This window comes from Rhopilema esculentum, chromosome 14 (genome assembly GCF_057945365.1).
Source record: "Rhopilema esculentum isolate cy_ngs chromosome 14, ASM5794536v1, whole genome shotgun sequence".
NCBI lineage: Eukaryota > Metazoa > Cnidaria > Scyphozoa > Rhizostomeae > Rhizostomatidae > Rhopilema > Rhopilema esculentum.
This window is the reverse complement of record NC_142828.1, coordinates 4,776,996-4,797,512: the sequence shown is the minus strand read 5'-3', so window position 1 is coordinate 4,797,512 and position 20,517 is coordinate 4,776,996. Positions and strand designations below refer to the sequence as shown.

Here is a 20,517-nt window from a genome sequence, read left to right as displayed (position 1 = left end):
ATCTGCCCTTCTCCTGACACCCCGTAGTGCTATTCTTGGCGTGGTCAAAATGTTTACGTATTAGATCATATATATACCATTTTTAATGCGGGGTTAAAGTGCAATGTAAACAAAGGAGCTAAGTTTTGGCACTCACAGAAAGTTCGGCTCCTGAACCCCCAGCTCTTCACCCCTGTATCCTTTTTCATCAAGTAGAAAGTTTTGGAAAAGGGCTAGAAGAATTTAAGCACAAAGCAGTTATTTTTTAAACAGAGATGCATTTTCACGGTACTAGAGGGCTTTATTGATTTTAGCTTATGTAGAAATGTTAGATGCATCCATCTTAAGAGACAAATCTATTGGTGCAGAAAATATTTTGCCCCTTAACTTAGTGTCCCAATTGGATACGTTTTATTGAAAAGATGATGCATGGTTACCGTCCTACCTCTTTCAATTACCAAAACAAAAGTTACTGGCCGTTTGCTTAAAACTCCAAAACTTCACAGAGCAAAAGACTTTTGTTCACCTTGAGGACTATACAACTACTATTTCACTTGGTTTTAGCGAAATGACGTACCCTCGATACTTTTATTAAGAAGCAGGCCAAAGGATAGTTAGGGGACATGGCACTCCAACTTTTCAGTATGATATGTTGTTAATATGAACTAGTGACTAGACATCCTCTGCTTAATGGTTATCAGTTCATCATTCTCAGGGTCAATGTGTTGTCTTTCTTATTGTCCCAACAAACTATGCGAAATCTAAGTGATCATACCATGATAGCCGTACGATTCTCGGTTGAATCAGTAAAAGAACCCATTAAGAACTTTTAAAACCAAACAATATTGTTTCGAGACTTGGCCTTTGCATTGACCAAAATTTTTTGAATAAATCTAAAATCGATTATTCCTCGTCGCTCAGTAAAAATGACAACTAAATCTGACATACTTACGGGGTCATAGTTGTACCTTTCCATAGGCCTATCGGTGCTTCTTTCAATATTTTATCAACATTAGAGTCTCTTTCTTCTGCTAAACTCCAGCAAGCTTTTTATAAGACATATATTGTTCAAATGGAAGCATTGACTCAATGGAAGTTAGACAATCTCACATAGGAGCACGTATAGGCCTTTTCTTTTTGTATACTCAAAATTACCTTTCACATTTGAAGTAAAAAGGTAACGAATTAGAGCTTCAAGTCAGTTAAGCAAAAATTTGCTAGCAAAAAGTATTTGCGCCTTGTGATGAAAGGTTACCCACCAGTTTAATGATTATTATGACACAATGTAATAATAGCTTTGAAACAATCTTCAGAAAGAATTTTCTTGTGGGCTTTTCCTATGGGCTCTTCTTGAGGGTTTTCTAAAAATAGTGAGAGTGACTAAATGTCGAAAATACCGAGTGGCTCTTTTAACACCCTGGGTAACAAGCCTGGCGAGTTTTTTTCACCGGGGGATTGCAGAACTGTCAATAAAACTTCCGTACACTTTCAAACAAGGAGACAAAACTCCCAAGAGGGAACTCAGTGAGACCACGCCCATTTTGACTCGCTTCAAGGAAATGTACCAGACTAATTTTCCTTAGGAAATATGATCTACCCCACCCAGTGCTTTTTTATCCGTTCCTAGAAGAAATATGTAGACCATGTTTTCAAAAATCGAGGGGGGGGGATAATTTCCCCCATACCCCTCTTGGCACCGCCACTGAGGAACTTAAGGCTGACTAGGAACGAAAAAAATCTTGTAGGGGATGCTGGGAAAAGAAAAAATGCCAATGTCATCCAATATTTCGAAAGGGGTACTCCCTGGTTAGGAAACTTTCTTTGACCGGAATTGCTACACCAGGGTTTATTTTGCCTTTTTGTTTTAAAGATTCTCCGTTATGAAGGCACGTTTGGCAGATCTCTAGCTAGATTAACTGGACGGGTTTATTGAAAGGAAATAATTTTGGACAAAAACGAAAGTGCTACGTAGCAAAGAAAGAGCGAGAACATAACATTGAGATTTCATCCCTCCGACATTCCAATATACAGTGGCTACTCTTGTTATATTTACACGGCAGTTTTTGGTTAGGGTAGAAATAGTTTTTTAATCATAGTGATTTTGTTGGGTGCACCCTTCCCCGACTGTTAAACAATTAGTCATAATGATTTTGTTGGGTGCACCCTCCCCCCTGACTGTGAAACATTGTATACCCCCTGAGTCTGAATGCTTATGTCATTGTTTCCAAAACTCAGGATAAAGGAAATATTACGTCACACCCCCTCAACACTCACGTAACACAACACACCCCTGTTTTTCATTATCTCAGAAACACGGACAAAATTGCAGAAAAATAGAAGAACTATGACGAATAGAATAATCGGATATAACCATGACGACAGATTCACTTATAGCTAGCTACACTGGAATCCCGTTCAGTTCTTGGAATTCAATTTTTCTGCAAACTTCTCCCCATGATATAATAGAGTACATAATGTCTTCGTGCGTCAATGGACAAGCAAACTAAACCTTTAATTATGTAAAAATCTTACCGTTAAAAGGAAGGTTGTTTTATTTTTGAAGATTGCTATTTCTTCCTCAATCAAGATGGTAGTTTTCTTCCCAAACTACAAAATCAAGGAAAGCGTTTCTATGAATGCGTTATAAGTTGATCAAGTTTGTCGATTTTACTGCAAAAATATTTCTTCAGGAGCCAAATAACGTCTCTACTTTTTCAAAATGAAATATGACTGATTCAAAAGAGCCCAGACCGACCCTAGGTACCAGAGCCTAAGAAATTGAGAAGGGTAAAGAAACTAAATAGAAAGGGGAGGAGATAGAGAGACAGAGAAAGAGAGAGAGAAAGAGAGAGAGAGAGAGAAAGAGAGAGAGAGAGAGAGAGAAAGAGAGAGAGAGAGAGAGAGAAAGAGAGAAAGAGAGAAAGAGAGAAAGAGAGAGAGAGAGAGAGAGAGAGAGAGAGAGAGAGAGAGAGAGAGAGAGAGAGAGAGAGAGAGAGAGAGAGAGAGAGAGAGAGAGAGAGAGAGAGAGAGAGAGAGAGAGAGAGAGAGAGAGAGAGAGAGAGAGAGAGAGAGAGAGAGAGAGAGAGAGAGAGAGAGAGAGATAGAGAGAGAGAGAGAGAGAGAGAGAGAGAGAGAGAGAGAGAGAGAGAGAGAGAGAGAGAGAGAGAGAGAGAGAGAGAGAGAGAGAGAGAGAGAGCTCCTCTCTATGTATCTTATCTTATCTATGTAGCTCCTCTCTCTTATCTTCATTCCCCTCTCAATTTCACATTGAGAGGTATTTCAACAATTCAAACAAAATTTGAGCTTTAGATGTTATATATATCTTATCATAATTCAGGCTGCACATAAAAGAAAACTTGTGCCACTCTGCCTGGTGTGCCAAACAAATTCCAAAATTACGACCATTGAGCGTGTCCTATATGGATTTCGCTTTTTCCTCTTTTAGCCTAAGCAATGTTTAACCGGATGAACAAAACTTCTATACGGAAGCAACAAAACAGAAATTTGTTTTACGATCTCCTGTAAATATGGAGTGTTTGCAAATAGCACGAATGACTAATGATTCATCCCGGATAAAAATAATTTTGACGGGGGAGAGGGGTGGTTGCTCCCTGCCCCACTTCTGCGATTCTCTTAAAAGGAATCTATTTTAAATAACACAATTTCGAGACTTGCGTCAACAGCATGAAGCGCATTAAAAGTACTAGATACTTGATCAGCATTGGAGCAGTTAATTAATGGAAATATAGAGAACCCGATTACATTCGAAGTTTTTTATGATGTCATTCTTAATTATACTAAAATTCTCTCATACTTTTTGCCCATGAAAAGTTTGCAATTTTTGCATTAGCTTGTTTACATAGGGTAAAATTTAATAATGTATTAGCAAATAGATAGATTGTTATATATTTTATCTGCCAGGCATCGATTTTATCTGCTGCAAGTTATCGACATTTTTACACCAAACATACACAATCTATCGTATGGTCAAATTGCTTTTAAGGAAAATATCTTTGATAAATTTTTAACTCGTATCTAATCTTAGTGACTGGTGAACACATTCAATCATTAGCTGGTTTTGTATTAGAATTTACCATGACAAAATCAATGCAGATAATGGTGAGAAGGGTAGAAGTGGACTGTATTTGAAGTTTTTAAATTAATTGTGCATGACTTTCTTCAAAACTAGGCTATGTATTCCCTAGTGATGGCACGGCAATTGCTTTCTTGTAAAGGGGTGTTTTCTGACCGTAGTGAAAGAATGTGACATAAACATGTTTGTTCCATGTACAAGCAAATTTATTGGTAAAAAGGTCCTTTGTGCCTTCATGCCTAAATCATGGAAGCATTTACATTTCATAGCTATAAACTATCCAACCAGATAGTTTCTGCTAAATTGTCGATTGAAAGGCAATTTTTAGCGCTTTTGTCGGTAAATGTTGTCATTTGTCGGCTGTTTTTGGAGGCTTCCCACCACCAGTCACCTGAAAAACAATTAGCTGACTATACCCCCCCCCCCCCCACCCTTCACCTGAAAAACAAATTTCTGACTTTGCAGTGTACTACATGTTTTATGTTTAAGAGGTAAATCATTCATAATTGTCCTCCTTTCCTCCTTTCGTACTTTGCTTTTAGGATAAAGTCATTTTTCACTGTTTGTGTTCTGTTTGGTTGCATCTCGTGTAAATGTAGAAAGCATTTTGGGAAATATATATCTAAAATTTTTAGTCTAAACACAGTTTTTAGTGCTTTTGTCAGTAAATTTTGTCGGCAGATTTGTTTGTTTTTGTATCACCCCCCTCCCAGCGTGGAAAATCAATGTCGGCCTCTATATATAATATTTAAGTTATTTTCCACTCAAAATTGGTATTAAAATTGACAACCTTGCCAACAATGGATTGAGTTGTTCCTTGTTCTCAATGTGCCACGAGAATAGCCAATTCATCTGCAACATTAAAAATATATTTTAGAATTCTGAGCTAGGCTTTATTTAAATATGTTTGACATTAGAGGTATGTAAGCTTTATTCTGGTCCACTTCAAAGTAACAAAAATGGGTATGCTTAGGATTGAAGTGCTAGAGGTCGCAGAGGTATATTTAGGGCTCAGATCAGAATGATAAAATGGGACATAGAGAATACGCTGACGCAATTAGAGACTTATTGCCACATTTGCCCCACTGAGTATAAAAACGAAATCTTAAACTTCATCTTTAGAAAAAAATTCGTCGGTTTTCAAGTTAAATATTTCTTCTATATCCATTGCGTTCTATTTATAACCTAGGCACAACTTCGAAAACTAAAAGAAATTTTTGAGCCCGCTAATGTCTGCGTTCTTAAGAATAGTTGAAAACTCTGGCACTTTTATCTGTTCATAATTTGTGCAAAAGCAACACCACTTTATTATTCTATTTAAAAGTGCAGCGTATCCAGTTCTTACTGATTACTTTTTGGCACCTGGAAGCAAACCCTTTATCCTAGATACTACACATTACAATTTCCGATTATGAATCATTCATCATTTTAATTGCTAGCTATGCAATTTTGAAACCAAACCCAAAGTTTCAAGGTCATTAGTCTGCATCGCAAAGCAGTGGTGCTGGCTACAAGATCATTAGTTTCCAATCTCCCGCAAGAACAAGCACTAGAATCTTGGGGGACCTGGGGTTGAGCTCAAGATTGCTTGTCAGAGTCTAGGTTTAAACTGTGATTTGGACCCTAGCTTCCTGTCTACCTACTAGCAAATGGGTATCAAGCAACGATACGGGGCTAGAGGCAGGAAAGAAAAGAGCTGGCCATTCTATTCCTACCATTCCTGCTGTTCGCCCAGGACAAGTCACCCCCCCCCCCCCCTAACAGATCAAGTTTTCTCCAGGTACGTATCGGATGCGGGTGCCTCTTTGCCTAACCTCTTGCTCGACCAGAACTTCGTACAATAAAAGGTCAAAAGATACAAATGGAAAGCAAGCGAAGAGAGTAATTTGTTTATTTCCTCCACTTCTTTTTCCAGTTTCTGTTGGAAATCTATGTATTTCCCCAAGGCTCTTTCATCTAGGCTGTCTAATTAGACCTGCCCCGATCTAACTATTCTAAAAGTAAGATCCCATATTTCCTTCTATTCCATTTTTTGATGAGAACCAGAAAGCCGTACTTTACTTTTCGCCATACTAGCCAAAAATCGGGAGGGGTGGCGGAGGGAGGATAAACACATTTCTTTAGTTTAGAGAAACAATATCTTCTCTCAAGACAAAATTTTCTGTTATTAAGGTTCTCTCAAGTCTTATAGTCCAGACATCCGAATAATTTTCCTTTTCAAATGAACTACACTTTTTGCATAAAAACCCGTCTACAAAAAAACCCCACCAATACGATCACAAAAAATTAGGAAAAAAATAGCACTGATAACTCTCAACCATAAAAACTGCTCAAAAAGGATTTGCTGTATGTTGTATTTTTTCTGTTCCAGTTGAGATAATTGACAGTTGAGTTTTTAATTCTACGCCATGTTACGTTGCTGTGTGCTATTTTTCCTTCAAAAAATTAGCAGTTAAGCACATGATAGTTGAGAAACTTTTTGATTAAAATCCGTAGAATATTAAGAAACTGAGCACTGATCCTAAGGATAGTTTCTGATAAATACGAATGCATATAAATGTTCAAGTTGTTTTTTTCAGATGAAATTTGTTTGTGTGAAATTTGTTTGTTTGTGCACGCAGGCTAGTGTAAATAGACTTTGAACGAACTGGCAGCGTTTTGTAGTTTTATAAGTTCCAGCCTGTCCGCCCCATATAGCATAATTTTTGCTAGGAATTTCTCGCCGTTGCCAGGAGAACTTTGAAAGATGGCATGTTTAGGGCTTTATGATACCAATGCATAAGCTGATGAAGGCTTTCATGACCTGGCAACTAATTTCACAAACTGTTCCAAAATACATATTCATGGGAATGTGAATTAAAACAAAGTGGAGCCATCCTAGCAAAAAAAATTTGCATCTTGTAAATTTGATTTGGCATCTAGCATATCAATTAACTGATGGACAATGCCTGCCAAAAGTCCTTGGAACATTCTGAGATTTCTGTGAATTTACGTGTCCCAAGGAAGGTGTTGGCCCCTTTCCCCCTTATACAATGTGATTATTTAGCTGAAAACCATAGCTATGTAAAAATGTATCACTTGTACATGTAGGGTTATCAATATTTCCGTGGCACTACATTATATAAAAGGAGAGGGGATGTTGCAGCTCATGTACAACGTAAATTATGGCCAGTGTTCCAAGACTTTTGGCAGGCATTGTAGAAAGTTTTTGCCGGGGGAGAGCGCCGTCTAAACTCGGCATTTTATAGAACTTTAATGGGCAAATCCAAGGGTTTTTGTTTTCCGAGACAAGATTGTAGCCATCATTTCTATACGCGGGGCTGCGACAGGTGTGCCAATTGTTTCAAAACAATCCTGTATTGAGTGACATGTTCATAAAAGCAGCCGGCTCATGTTATTTCCGTATTCGGACAATTTGTAGAGGTATTTCATTCACGACCTATTCACAACAAGCACACATTTATTATATATAGACTGAAAACTTATAATAAGAATCTCTAACGGCTCAGAAAGTCGAAACCTGGCACAAATCGAGACCAGGCTTGCATCTTGTAAAACAAGCTTAAATATGTGCTGATCGTGTTTGATTATGAATCGTCTGTTTGCAGGGCAAAACAAAACGTTGCTAAGAGAGGACCGACAAAGTTTTGATAGCGATTTATGAGCAAGGGTCTATTTGAATAAATCACACAAAAGTAAGAAAATATTTGGAAGGCACCTCTGCCGACGCTTCCGTAACAGGAAAGGGGGCCAAAACAACTTCTAACAGGCGGTAGTAAAAAGCCATCAAAATAACTTAAAATGACAACCCTCTTTCAGTTGCAAGAATCGTTATTTCGCAGGCATCCAAAATGTTAGATGTGGGCACGAGTTGATAGTTTTTAGAATAATCTTATTAAAACTTCCCAGATAAAGGAATGTGGAAATGAGACGATACGTAAACCACTTTTTAGGGATTATTTGCTGGCTGAAAACTATTTCCGCTTCAAAAACCACAGAGGTATAAACTTACAATGGCAGACAGACACGATAAATTAGTATACAACGGAAATATATTTCATTTTTGTTCATTTTATTAAGATTTCTTTCGTCAAGTAATTTTTACATCCGAAGGTAAAGATTATTATAATACAGAGTTGAAAATAACAATCGTTATAAAAATATACAACTATTGAATGAAAAATCAAATAGAACTGCACAGGGTGCATTTTAAAACAAGTTCTAAAGTTTATTGAAAACATACAACAAAATGCGAATAAAATTAATTAATTATGGAAATTTCAAATTCGAACGCACACGGATAAAAAGTAAAAAGATTCGCTATTCTGAGCGGTCATACAATAAAACTCAATTAACCTCATACAAATTCAATTGATATCATGCGATAAAATACAATTATTTTTACAATATTAAGTGTTCATCCCTGGACAAGAAACATCGTTTGTTAGGAGTTCTCTTGTGCTCGACCTTCTTTAGAGATCAACGATTTTTAAATACTAAATGCAGAAAGTGTACTCGAACCATTCAAATTGGAATCTAAATTGTTACTTTTAACATCCTGAAGACTACAATATATTAATAAAACATCTAAATTATTTGAACATGAAAATATTAAAACGCTGTTACAATTTCAAGATCCTCCGAAAAGATTATCCAGTTATTCATTCTATAAGAATCACTCATTGCATAACAAATTTAGTCGAATCGAAATTCGCTTAATTTGAAAACTAACACTTAATTGATTGCAGCCTTGCAGAATCAAAAACATAAAAAAATTTCAACTTAAATACGTTGGAAGAATTAGGGCCTAAATACGGGGCTTTGCACTGATTAGATCAATTGCACGTGTTAATTGAAGCCCGAAGAATCTTCAATGGCTTTTGGCATGCCGCTTGGACGACGAAAATCTTTTGAACTTAACGATAAAGTAAATAACGTGTATTCGAGATTAGTTTTAAGTTTGCTTTCAAAAAACAAAATCGTTCCACTCCATTTTCAATTCAGGCATATATTTATTTATGTTCAGGAAATCTCTGAAAAACACGAAAATCAGTCGGTGAGTAAAAAGGGCGCGAAGACCTTCCTTAAAACCCGTTTAAAATTGAAGCACGTCCTTTGCTGCGTTTCGACCGATCTAAAAGCCCGATATTTAAATATTCAATTTACTATAAAATACCTGATTAAAAAAACTTTGAATAGCTCAATATCCCATAATTTCATCTTTAGCACCCGCTGTGCGACTATGAAATGGCTTAAGGAGAACTAACTTCTCGGAGGTCACATAAATTCGTTCAGCAACGTGGTTTGAGCTTGGCTGCAGTGGGTATCTGTCCCGGTCGCATCACCCTGCCCGACCCACTTCCAACTGGTCCGGGACTTTGTTGTGGTACTCTCGCAGCGTGCTGATTCAGTGGACAGTATTTAATTGTGTGTGAACTGTCCCCATTTGCTTTGCAGATCGGGCACGTGTACGCGCGTAAAATGGGGCAGGTTGTTCGGCCTTCAGCGTCCTTCAGAATGTGATTTGAATACACGGCCTCACTTTCTCCATTATTTCGACAGAATACGCAAACCTGTACGCTGGCTTGTGGTCGTGTTGTGCTTGAGGTTGACACCTGCATTTGTTGTACTCCAGGAATTACTTTCTCTTGTCGGTTATTGACTTGGTTCTGGTATGACCCGCTGAAAATCTGATCACGTACAGCTTTGCTTAACCTCATGCTTGGGGGTGGAAGGGTCTTGAATGAGGCATCTTGAGACTGACTTCGTTGATAATTGTCTGGGAAATCACCATTGTAGTTGTAAGGTGCATTCGGCATGGTCGGCGAAATCACGACACTAGGATCACTTGCGTCACTTTCCCAGCTTAATCGTCTCGTTGACTTTTGAAACATGCTTGAATATGTTTGCCTCTCTTGTAGTAGCGGATTGTCTTCTGACATCTTTACATTTTGCAGTAAATTTGATAGGCCAAAGTAGTCTTGAAACACGCTAAAGTTGTCGCTTTTGCTGCCATGGAAGGTGAAATCTGAGGAGAGAGCGTTTTGTGCGAAACTTCTGCCTCCACCACTATTCAGCGAGCGCGTGTTCCATGAATCAAAATCGTCGTCACAATCGAGAAAATTCCTTGGCATCAAATTCTGCATGATTATATCACTCATCGACATCTTGGTTGAATTTTTGAGCGAATTTCCTTCCTTAGCGAAACTTTAGGTTTGCAACCAGCAATAGATGATCAACAAGAAATTTGTATTGTCGCGCGTTTCTAGTTCCTGAGCAACAAGAGAATGAAGTAGATTTGATTGTCGTTGCATTTCATCAGCCTTTTATCGTGAACCGGGGGCGTGACAATACGGCGCGACGGGGGTAGCACACACGATAATATCAATAACAAGTGCATCGTTTCAAAAAAGGTCAATCAAATTGCAATGCATATTAGGCATTATTAATTAGACAAATGCCTTACAGGGGGTAATTTAACCGCAGTTGGAAACATGAATGGTGGCAATACAAATCTCCAATATCAAGTACTTTACCACGACTATATTATTGATCAGAGGCTATCGAAAAACTGCGAATTTAATATTCTGACACAGCTTAAAATGGCTTTGAGTTTCTCTAGCTCAAATTAAGAACAAAGATAGCTTTTGTAAAGCGCGCAGACTATACGTATTGAGAAGAAATAGCCGCCCCTTTGCTAAGCTTTGTGACATGACTGTCCCCTGCTGAACTTCAGAATATGTAGCACGAACGCTGCTGTAAAGAAATGATCGAATTATCCAAGTACCTTAAATTCAAGCTCTAGCCTACTCATCAAGTCACTTTAAAGGGGTCTGGAGAATCGCTGGGAATCTTTGATTGTTCAACCTACTATTGAAGAAAAAATCAGAAAAATAATCCTGCCATTGGGAATATTTCTTCCCAGAAATTGGCTAAAGTAGCTTGCAAAATTATTTTTTACATTTAGAAGTCTTCATTTTCACCCGATAGAGAAGCGTTTTAGTGTGATATTTCTAATCAGATTGCGACAAATCTGTTTTAATTTTTAGGTTTTGGTGTTCAAAAAGGTAAACAGTTTGATCTTCGAAAGAAGGCTTCTTCCCTGGTTTGTCTGAACAGTCTAGCTATCCCCCTGGACTATTTGTGTAAAGGAGTGTATTCCCATTTTGTAAATTGATCTGCTTCCAGTGAAAGCCAGTCTCAAGTGTAAGACCCTATTGTCAAAAGTGATAATTAAACTGTCAATCAAATTTACATTTTATTCAAAATCAGGGTGACGACCAATGAGATCATTTTACTCATTCACCAAGGGAAATAGAAGCCCTTGAATGAACGTGTGTGCGTAATCCTCGCAGTTTCAAAATCAAAGCGATAAAATTCGTCAGATCGTTCCATCGAGGTTTCAAAATAATAAACGGATTGCCATCAGAAGATCCTCCATTTATCATCAGTCCCTTGATCATAAAAAGGTGATAATTCTTCGCCCAATATGGACAGTTTACGTAAATGACTGTTTACTTCAGTTCTTTCAAGTAGACGTGTAAACGGTTGCGGCAAAAGAAAGCTCTTTTAGTTCCAGATAGCGCGGATATTGATCAAGCAAAATAAACAGGGAAATAATCTACTAGCAAATTTAAGAGGAACATGTTGAAAATCTAAAGAAACCAAAATCACTTATTTACAAGTATTGGAATAGCAAAATTGATGTTTCTCTGCTTCCTAATGCAGTTTTTCCCAAAATGCATTGTTATTCAAACATGGTTATTGCTTTTGTTATTTTTTGCTGAAGGTTTTAAAACTATCGATTTCACTGAGCTGTTAAGAACTAAGTGATCAAAATAAACTGAATTGTGTTCAAGAAAAATAATAACAAGTGTTGTAAGCATGTTGAACTAATGAGACCTTATAACTAAGACTCCATCGCCCCTTTTCGATTCTTAAGAAATATGCAGTAGTATTTTTGTAAATAGCAGTAGTTGAAAGTAATATTTTTGTAATGCTTCAAACGACATCTCTGCATTTTTCTGTAAAAATCCACAAAAACAGTATGGAGATGAGATCGAGGGGCAAATCACTCAAAGAAAATCTCGTACACCTTTGAAAATCCTATTGTTTTATCTGAAAATCCATAGAAATCCTTTTGTTTAAGGCAAAATCTCGTACGCTATTTGCAAGAGTGAATGGCCCCTCGGATGAGATATTTGTATCCTTTGTTTGTCGAATGAGCAGTTTTCAAAAAGGCTTTGCCTTATGGCTCAGTCATTATATTTTGAAGAAATCATCAGCAAACATAGAACATGGATCGTTGATTAAATTTGATACAGAGCTTACAATAAACAGTTTCGTTATAAAACTGCCAGTTTTCTACTGCCTTGGCCCTCCCAAAAAACCTAAGTTGTATAAGTAAAATACTTTCATTTTGTGAAATATGGCTGTTGTTCCATTGATTTATCTAGAATATTCCAATAAGGCTTGTAGGCCGAAATGGCCCATCGCCAACAAAATTACCATACATACAAGATAACATAATTACAAATTAACAATAAATATCAGAAAACAGCAAACAGCTAATACAAAGATAAACAGATGAAAAAATTGTTACGAGCTAGAAAGTTTACGTTACGAGGATATGCACGTAGAGGACTTCCCAAAAGATTCCCGTGATTCAAAAGCCAGCGATATAAAATTAGCTATTGATATCAGACAATCCGTATCTTGTTGACTCATCAACCAAATAAACTTATCACAAAGGTCAAGGGATGATATTCTGGAAAATTTTGAATAAATCATGGATAACATGGAATTCCTAGCAGTCTCGTAAAGGGGACAAACTAATAAAAAATGAATTTCGTCCTCCACTGCAGTTTTATTAAAATATTGACAAAATTGACATTTATCAGGATTTATCGGGGCTGCCCTCTCCCTCCCCAAACAAAAAATGTACCGTATTTACTCTAATATTCCCGCTTCTCTTTTATTCCCGCCTCTCTAGTAATCCCGCTTATATTTCATAGATTGTAAGAGTGATCCGGCCTCCCCAATAATCCCGCATGCGGGATTGAAACTTTAATTGGCATTTGATATTCTTTACACACTTTGTATGGGTTGAAAATCAAGGATTGAAACTTATGCTTGGAGTGAATGGGTTAAATCACATGATAATGTCATAGACGGGAGAGGGCAGAGAGCTGTCTTATTTTGCAAGTTTATCAAGCATCCAAGTTTCGTAGCATAAAAAGACGTTTGATTCTTTGACTTCGTACTACTGTCTATAAAGCACAATATCTGCTCTGTCTTGTCTGTGAAAATAAATACCCCACCCCCCATTTAATTTTAAACCCCCCCCCCCCATACATGTTGAAATTGCATATTTTCCTCTCTGACTTGCCACAATCACGTTTAAGAGACTTTTTTGTTGAAACGGTATCCTCAAACTAGACTTCAAGGCATTGAAAAAATAATCCCGCCTCTCCAATATACCCGCCTCTCGAATAATCCCGCCTTTTTTTGTTAGGTTGAAACGCTTATCCCGCAGTGGGAATATTAGAGTAAATACGGTATCTATGTCTTTGAATTGAGTTGAACACAGCTTATTCACCATGTGATTAATACTTGCTAAATTTTATAAAAGATCGCGATATGATGATCTTCATTTACACCCTTGCACCTTCCGTTTTAAAAAATTTTATTACAGAAATACAATTATTGAAATGTCTACATAGCTTTGTGCCATGCGGGCAACGAATCCTTCAGATGGTCTATAATATTTGTTAAATTTCATGCATGTTGACGTCACTGAGCGATCGAAATAGGTATTGGCTTCTCATGGCAAGGTTTCTTGAGATGAATTTTATAAATTCTTAAATGTCACTTCTTCTTTTATGTTTGCTGCTTTCTAATTTTCAAATTCTTTATTGCTTCAAAACTTTATGAGGCACTCTTTGAGTACCATAATTTGGTAATCTAGATTTATTGCAATATATTGATTGTATCAGATGGCTTCTGTGACAACGAAGTTTTTCTGTTTCAACTTGTTTTTCGTTTATGCAAAACAATAAAATCTAAATCATAAACGAAAACATATTTTACCTATAAGAAGTCAAAAAGATATTTCAAATAATGCTCGAGAAAGCTTGATATTTTCTATTATTAGAAATAAATTTCCAAAGATACTGCCAAAAGCATGCAAAGATACATGCAAAGAAATATTTGATTATGACTATCATATCGACATAGATTTATTCTTATTCGTAAAACAACGCTTACTAATGCAATGGGAGAGACAGAATTTCACCCAGCATCAACTTGATAGGCCTTTGAAAGGCAAGACAGTTCACAAGGATATTTATTCACTAATTTATTCAGTAATCATGCTGTTCACTAATTTAGCAAGCTATTTGATTTAATTGAATACGTATTAGGAACAAGGCCCAGAAAAATAAACAAAGACATAAAGATGGGCAAGAAGATGGAGCCTAAAATGCAAATGTTGTTGAATAATAAGATGCCTGAATAAGATGCCTCAAAAACATTGAAATGGAAACTTACACTTACTTATAATAAATTGGGTCTTTCAAGCCTCTTTCTAAAGCTCTTAAACCCAAGGCCTATCTGTTAAGAGTGGGGCGATGTCCTGGCCCTAAAGTCGCCCATTTTCTTTTTTTCGTCTAAAGATTTTGTATATCATATTAGTTTTCGTTGTTAACGAAACAGTAACTCTTCAATATGTGAAATTCGCATAAGGATGTTCGGGAAGGCCTAGCCCAGACTGGGATACAAGGGGAAGAGAATTTGAATATCAAAGGCAAAATGCACGTGTGTATATCTTTCAAAATTTTAATTTTCTGGTTGCTTTTGTATTTTTCAAGATGGTTTCGAAAACAAGCATTTGTCTAATTTTTCTTTAGAACCGGAAAATTTCCTGCTGCTCATGCTGTAATCAAATGTCTATCAGAAGAAATGAAGGGGATGGGACTGTTTTAAAAATTAATATCTGAACAAACGATAAAATTATCAGTAGTTATTAGGGGCATCAGTACGATTCCTAACACACCCTCTGGACACCAGATATCAATATCAAATAAAACTTTCCTTAAAGAATTGTTCAATATTTTAAATATAGTTGCAAGTTTTACTCGTGCTGTGTTCCTCGCACAATAAATTCATAAATGATAGCTCCTTGAATTTCCTTGTCCTACGCAAATCATACTTTACAAGCCTTTGTATTTAGAATTAAGGGAAATGAATAAGATATTAACATGTTGTAACGTTGTGTTTTGACCAATAAGATCAAGGTGGCTGTTCTCTTTAATGGGGAGTTATGTTGTTTTTTCCTATCCTCCATCCAATCTTTGGGTTGTGCGTCCTACGTAGCCAAAATCACACTAACACGAAGAACCATAAAAAACGGAACTCTTTTGTTTGATAGGAACGCAATTCTTTTGAAGAGATTGAAGGGCTCCCCTAGCACTGTAAACGCGAGGATTGATAACACTGAAAATATTCGAACCAGCGGCTCAGCTCATTGTATTTTGAAGTTCAAAATCTGAGATGAGAAAGAACGTTCTTCGAGCATTCCATCTAGCCACATCAAAGTCTCTAAGCTAAATCTTTCTCGTTTTTCAAATTGAAGAGCAATGAGCAATTTAGCTGTTGGTGGTTTATACACTCTTTTTTTATAGGAACTGGCTATAAGAAACGAGTACTGGGCAGTCAGAAAAAATCAAGAAACTTCAGTACTCGAAGCAAAAAAATTAAGAAACTATTAAATCTTGATAAAACTGAGAACAACAAAATTTGGTAAGATCCAAGAACATGATTGCCCTGATGGCCTAGAACTTGAGACACAAGGGAAATATAATAATATACTTCCCACGTCTAAATACAGCATCAGAACGGAAGCGAATCTCTTGACGTGATAAAAAGGTCAGGAACATTTCACAACATCATTCATGACATCATAATTAAGAAACAGCGAGTATTGAAATTTCCAGAACATTTAAGAAACTGGAGCACTCAACATCGACCTTTGTTTCTTACAACTAAAATGAGTGTAGTCCAGTGGCGGAGCCACCGGAGGGAATGGAGGGACTAGTCCCCCCCACTTTTTCAGAAAGTCGGTCCTTTAGATTCTTGCAAACCTGATAAGAAAACTTTGGGGGGGTATGTACTTTATCTAGATCGTCACATTTGAATGAAATTTCTTGGGAGATAAGAGTTGTATCCTCCGGAAGAAAATGTTTCAATCATATGAAAAGGGCGTGGTCCAAAAGGGCGTGGTCCCTGGCACACCTTTTGTCCCCCCATTTATCCCAGGTTGGAGCCGCCACTGGTGTAGTCTGCCATTGGGTCTGGTTGCTAGAAGGAGTCGATTGGAAAAGAGATTCATTCTGTCTTCAAATGTAAAAAACAGAATGCTCTAGAATGTTTAATTATACATTGTCTTATTGGAAATAGCAGTATTGAAAAGATAAGTAAGTCAAGGAAAATAAATTCCTTATACGAAGGAGAATTACCGATCAAAATATTTTAAATGCATCGATACTGTAATATCATCATCATCCAGAATCTTGACAATAATTTTCTGAAAATCATTTTAATTTCAAAAACAGAAAAAATAAATTGAAGGTTGTAAAATGAATCAATCGATGTGTCTAGTTTGAAGAAGAAGTAATCAAGAGAATCTGCAACTTTAGTGTCATAGTGACAGCTTCAATGTCTTGCATTCAAATAATCCTGCTACCAATCTCTCGAAGATCGTTTAAATTTTGTCAGCATAGGATAATAAAATCCACTCTTAGAAATATACAGACAAATCTAATTGGTTATTTGAAGCTTGAAAGTTGCGAGTGAGGTAAAATATATTTGGTAGAGAGAATTTTCAACCGACTTTTTAAGCGATATGAAATGTTGAGTTTCCTACCCTATCTGAGTTCTTATCAATGCAACGTATAATTAATGGATGTTAAGAACTGATGAGAATTCTTTCCAAAGAAAACGCTTCTCACAACGTCAAACTACGGTGCTAATAAACGCTTTATTACACAGTGTAATCAATGCAGTGTAATATTCGGATGGATTAAACAATTTTCTTTACTCTTAGTGCATTGATGGCCGAATTGTAATTTCCATTTCTGATCTTACGTTTTACACCAATATTTTCCATCAAACATTGACAAAAGGATCATGTCTGACAACCAATTTGCTCAGGAATATAAGAACAAAAAGAAAGAACTCGATGAAAAATGCGCAAATTTGGCGCCAAAATTGAAAGAAATGGCTACTGTACAGGAGCTTTGATCTCCTTTGAGCTCGCAAAGCTTGGCTTATGAATATCAAGACCCGCTTATCCTCACTGGTGGTAAAATTCATATTTACAATTGAAACTTTCCGCTGGAGATTGAAGACTTTCCTGCACTTTTTTGTAAATGAACGTGACAATGGTTAGAAAGTTTCTTAAAATCGTATCGTTCCTTTGCAAATACACATATAGGTAGTCTGTCTACACTATTTTTTACAAGGGACAGTAAATTGAAGTTCAGGCTGACTGTTCTCAAGTCTTTCGAAAATCTGAGGCTGGATTGTTCTTAATTTGTTCTTAATCTAATAGGGCGTAAGCAGTGCGAGTGCTAGCTTTTTCGCTCTAGGGTGGTGTTCAGGCCTCATTTGCCAAAAAGTAAGTGAGACAGCCTAAATTTGCTGACAAATTTGAATATTTACCGAAAAAGCATCCACACATCGCTAAAAATCCTCGATTTTGAGAAAAACGTTGTTAAAAATTGCATTTTGCAGAAGCTCAGCCTCAGCTTCTTCTTAATTTGCCCTTAACTTTTGACCAATTTTGAGGCTCGTGTTCTTATAAAATTGTTCTTATAAAAGAAGAGTGTAATGGTGGAAGGCAACATTAGATTTGAAATTAAATTGAAAAGAGTGCATGCAAACTAATAGAATATGACAGAGTTTTCTTTTTTTGATTTCAGTCATTTTGAGCTTTTAACTGTATCAACTACAAAAAGGAAAGGTAGAAAAATTATCGAGTTTGGGTCTTGTTATAGGTGAAAATTGATAGACTATAAAAAATGTCAGTGGCATCCACTTTGAAAAATTGTGAAATGTCTGCTCCCTACTTTTTGCAAGACAAACGAGCTTAATGAAAAAATAATGTGTTTTGATTTATAAGGTTTCATTGCCCCCAGTATTATTGAGCCCCTGCCTTTTCACACCCCTCAAATATTCTATCATAAAACTACATCCTTGCTTAGGTGAAAGGGGCCACAACGAACATTTCTTGCATTGAAATTTTATATTGATTCAAACTGAATTAACAAAAACTTCAAAAATGCTGACAATTTAATTTTTTGTACCAAATTCCTAAAAATGGTTCTAATGATACCTTGCCTGCCATCATTTCAAAGTATGGTCAAAATTCTCACATAACATTGAAAGTGCTTTTCATATCAAATAACGAGGACTTTGTGACCATAATCAACCCAATATTCCAATCTAAAATTTTTCCATCGAAAACTCCATTATCAAAATTCTGATGGTTTCACCAAACTTTTTAAAGACTGCATTAAATGTTAGCGGAAATAATATATTCTTTTAAAGCAAAATAAACACTTAACATGATTTTATAAAATAGCAAAGTAACTTAACGAAAGCTCTTGAAAAATTCTTCAAAGGACAATATTTAACCCACTCTTAAGGCTCCGCAGGCGAGCTTGTGTTTGCTTTGCGAATATATAGTATCCTCTTACTTTTGCAATTTCATCCCTTAAGAATTTCTGTGTAACCTATCCTGGATTCCATAAATCTTTAGTTGACATTGTCAGTAGACTGTTGCAAAAATAACCACAAAGTATTATTTGTTAAGACAGAATTCGTAAGGAAAATTACGGAGTTCTACTCCATGTCCATGGGTATTCCAGTTCTACTTCAAAAAACCTCTCCGAACATTGAAGAATTATCCTCCTACAAGGGCTGATACTAGAGATAAACATTTAACCAACCAGAATAAAGAAATATAAAAAACCAAGTGAAAAATTAATCCATGTCTAAAGATGTATTGCCTAATTGGCATTTACGTCAGAGGGACGTCAGATGTCTTCGCCAAAAGCAAATTGTGGAAAACGTGAACCGGTACGAGCCCTGAAATGACGACTTTCGAGGTTTTTTAATGTATGTCAAAGGAACTCTCATACCTGCATTGTAGGCTTCTCTTTATAGCTAAACTTCATCTCAACCTTAAAGGCTAACTGGCCTAGCCACAATCTACGAACTTTATTCAAGTGTGAGGTAGATTGTGTGAGCAGAGCTGCCTCAAGAGGGAAGGGCATTCAAAGAAAGTTTCAAAGCTTTGTACGTGCATAAGCAGGTAAAATTTTTGCTTAGAAAAAACGATAAAAATTTGAATAAAAGAATAACTTCCATGTCCCCAAAACCCCCGATGTATTTGCAGAAATTCTAAAGCGCTTTGGGAAGCCCTACAACCAGCCATGATTCTAGAAGAACGCCAAAGTGTGCTGAAAGCCAATATGGAAACACAGCATAAAAGTGATTCCACGAGGAACACTTCTTGCCAGAAAAAAATGGGAAAATGAAACCTTGATGTTCAGTTAAAAAAAAGGAAATTTTGTAACTTAGAGAAACCTCGTCGATTCAAAATTTGCCATAACGGCAGTTCTACCCATTATCACGAACATATTTGTACCAATTCATACACAACTAATGTCGAATACTTGTAATGCCGAACACTTTGAAATATACTACTACACACGACCCTTAAAGTGTTTTACTAACTTTCGGACACTTTCAGAAATTATTTTGGGATAAAGTGAATAAAGTTGAAAGCTTTTAGGGCGTATAGGACCCAGGAACTATCATAGACGTTCTCAATTTCAGCTATTAATGGAAGGTATTGATAACGAAAGGGGTTTTCTGACGTTGATACAACTGATGGTCTTTTAAAGAAAATAACGCTATGAAATTGTAGTCTTTGACAGTGAAAAATTAAGTTTGTAGTCTTTGACAGTGAAAAATTAAGTTAATGTCCATCTAGGCCCTATTATAGAACATAATAATCATGGCGTCTAAACGTTTAGGGGGACGGGGGCTTAGTATGGGTCGTACCAGGATATTGTTGCTTCATTAAGATAAAATAGCCTAATCGGCCTGAAAAACAATGAATTTGCCTATAAACTAAAAGTACTCAAGAAACTGAAGTATTCAAACGTCCCGAAAGAATGCAAATTCCTGACGGAAAGCAAAATGAGTCCTTCCAACTTTCAGCTCATAATCAATATTTTTTTGTAGGTTTCCACATGCGGTATTCCTGGTCTCGTTTGCAAGCCGAATTGGAGGGGTGATCCGTTATAATTTTGCAACACCACAAATAGCTTTGCATGAAAATGCGGGTCTCTCGCGCCTGAGCTGCCAAAGTGCCCTTG

At 36.6% G+C, this 20,517-nt stretch overlaps 1 protein-coding gene and 1 long non-coding RNA gene across 2 annotated transcripts; both read right to left on the bottom strand.

Moving 5' to 3' along the window:
- Positions 1–1,654: 1,654 nt before the first annotated feature.
- LOC148958531 (uncharacterized) lies at positions 1,655–20,081 on the bottom strand. The gene is made up of 3 exons (XR_016144564.1): positions 19,273–20,081; positions 4,863–4,924; positions 1,655–2,586 (listed from the first exon to the last, which is right to left on the bottom strand). It is a non-coding gene; the product is annotated as an uncharacterized LOC148958531 (long non-coding RNA).
- LOC135696138 (uncharacterized) lies at positions 8,124–10,380 on the bottom strand. Its single transcript, XM_065215421.2, has one exon. It carries the CDS (start codon positions 10,237–10,239, stop codon positions 9,364–9,366), a length of 876 nt encoding a protein of 291 aa, XP_065071493.1. The 5' UTR covers positions 10,240–10,380; the 3' UTR covers positions 8,124–9,363.
- Positions 20,082–20,517: the final 436 nt, after the last annotated feature.

Coding starts and splice junctions, on each gene's coding strand:
- LOC135696138 (XM_065215421.2), bottom strand. CDS start 10,239: ATGTCGATGAGTGATATAATCATGCAGAATTTGATGCCAAGGAATTTT.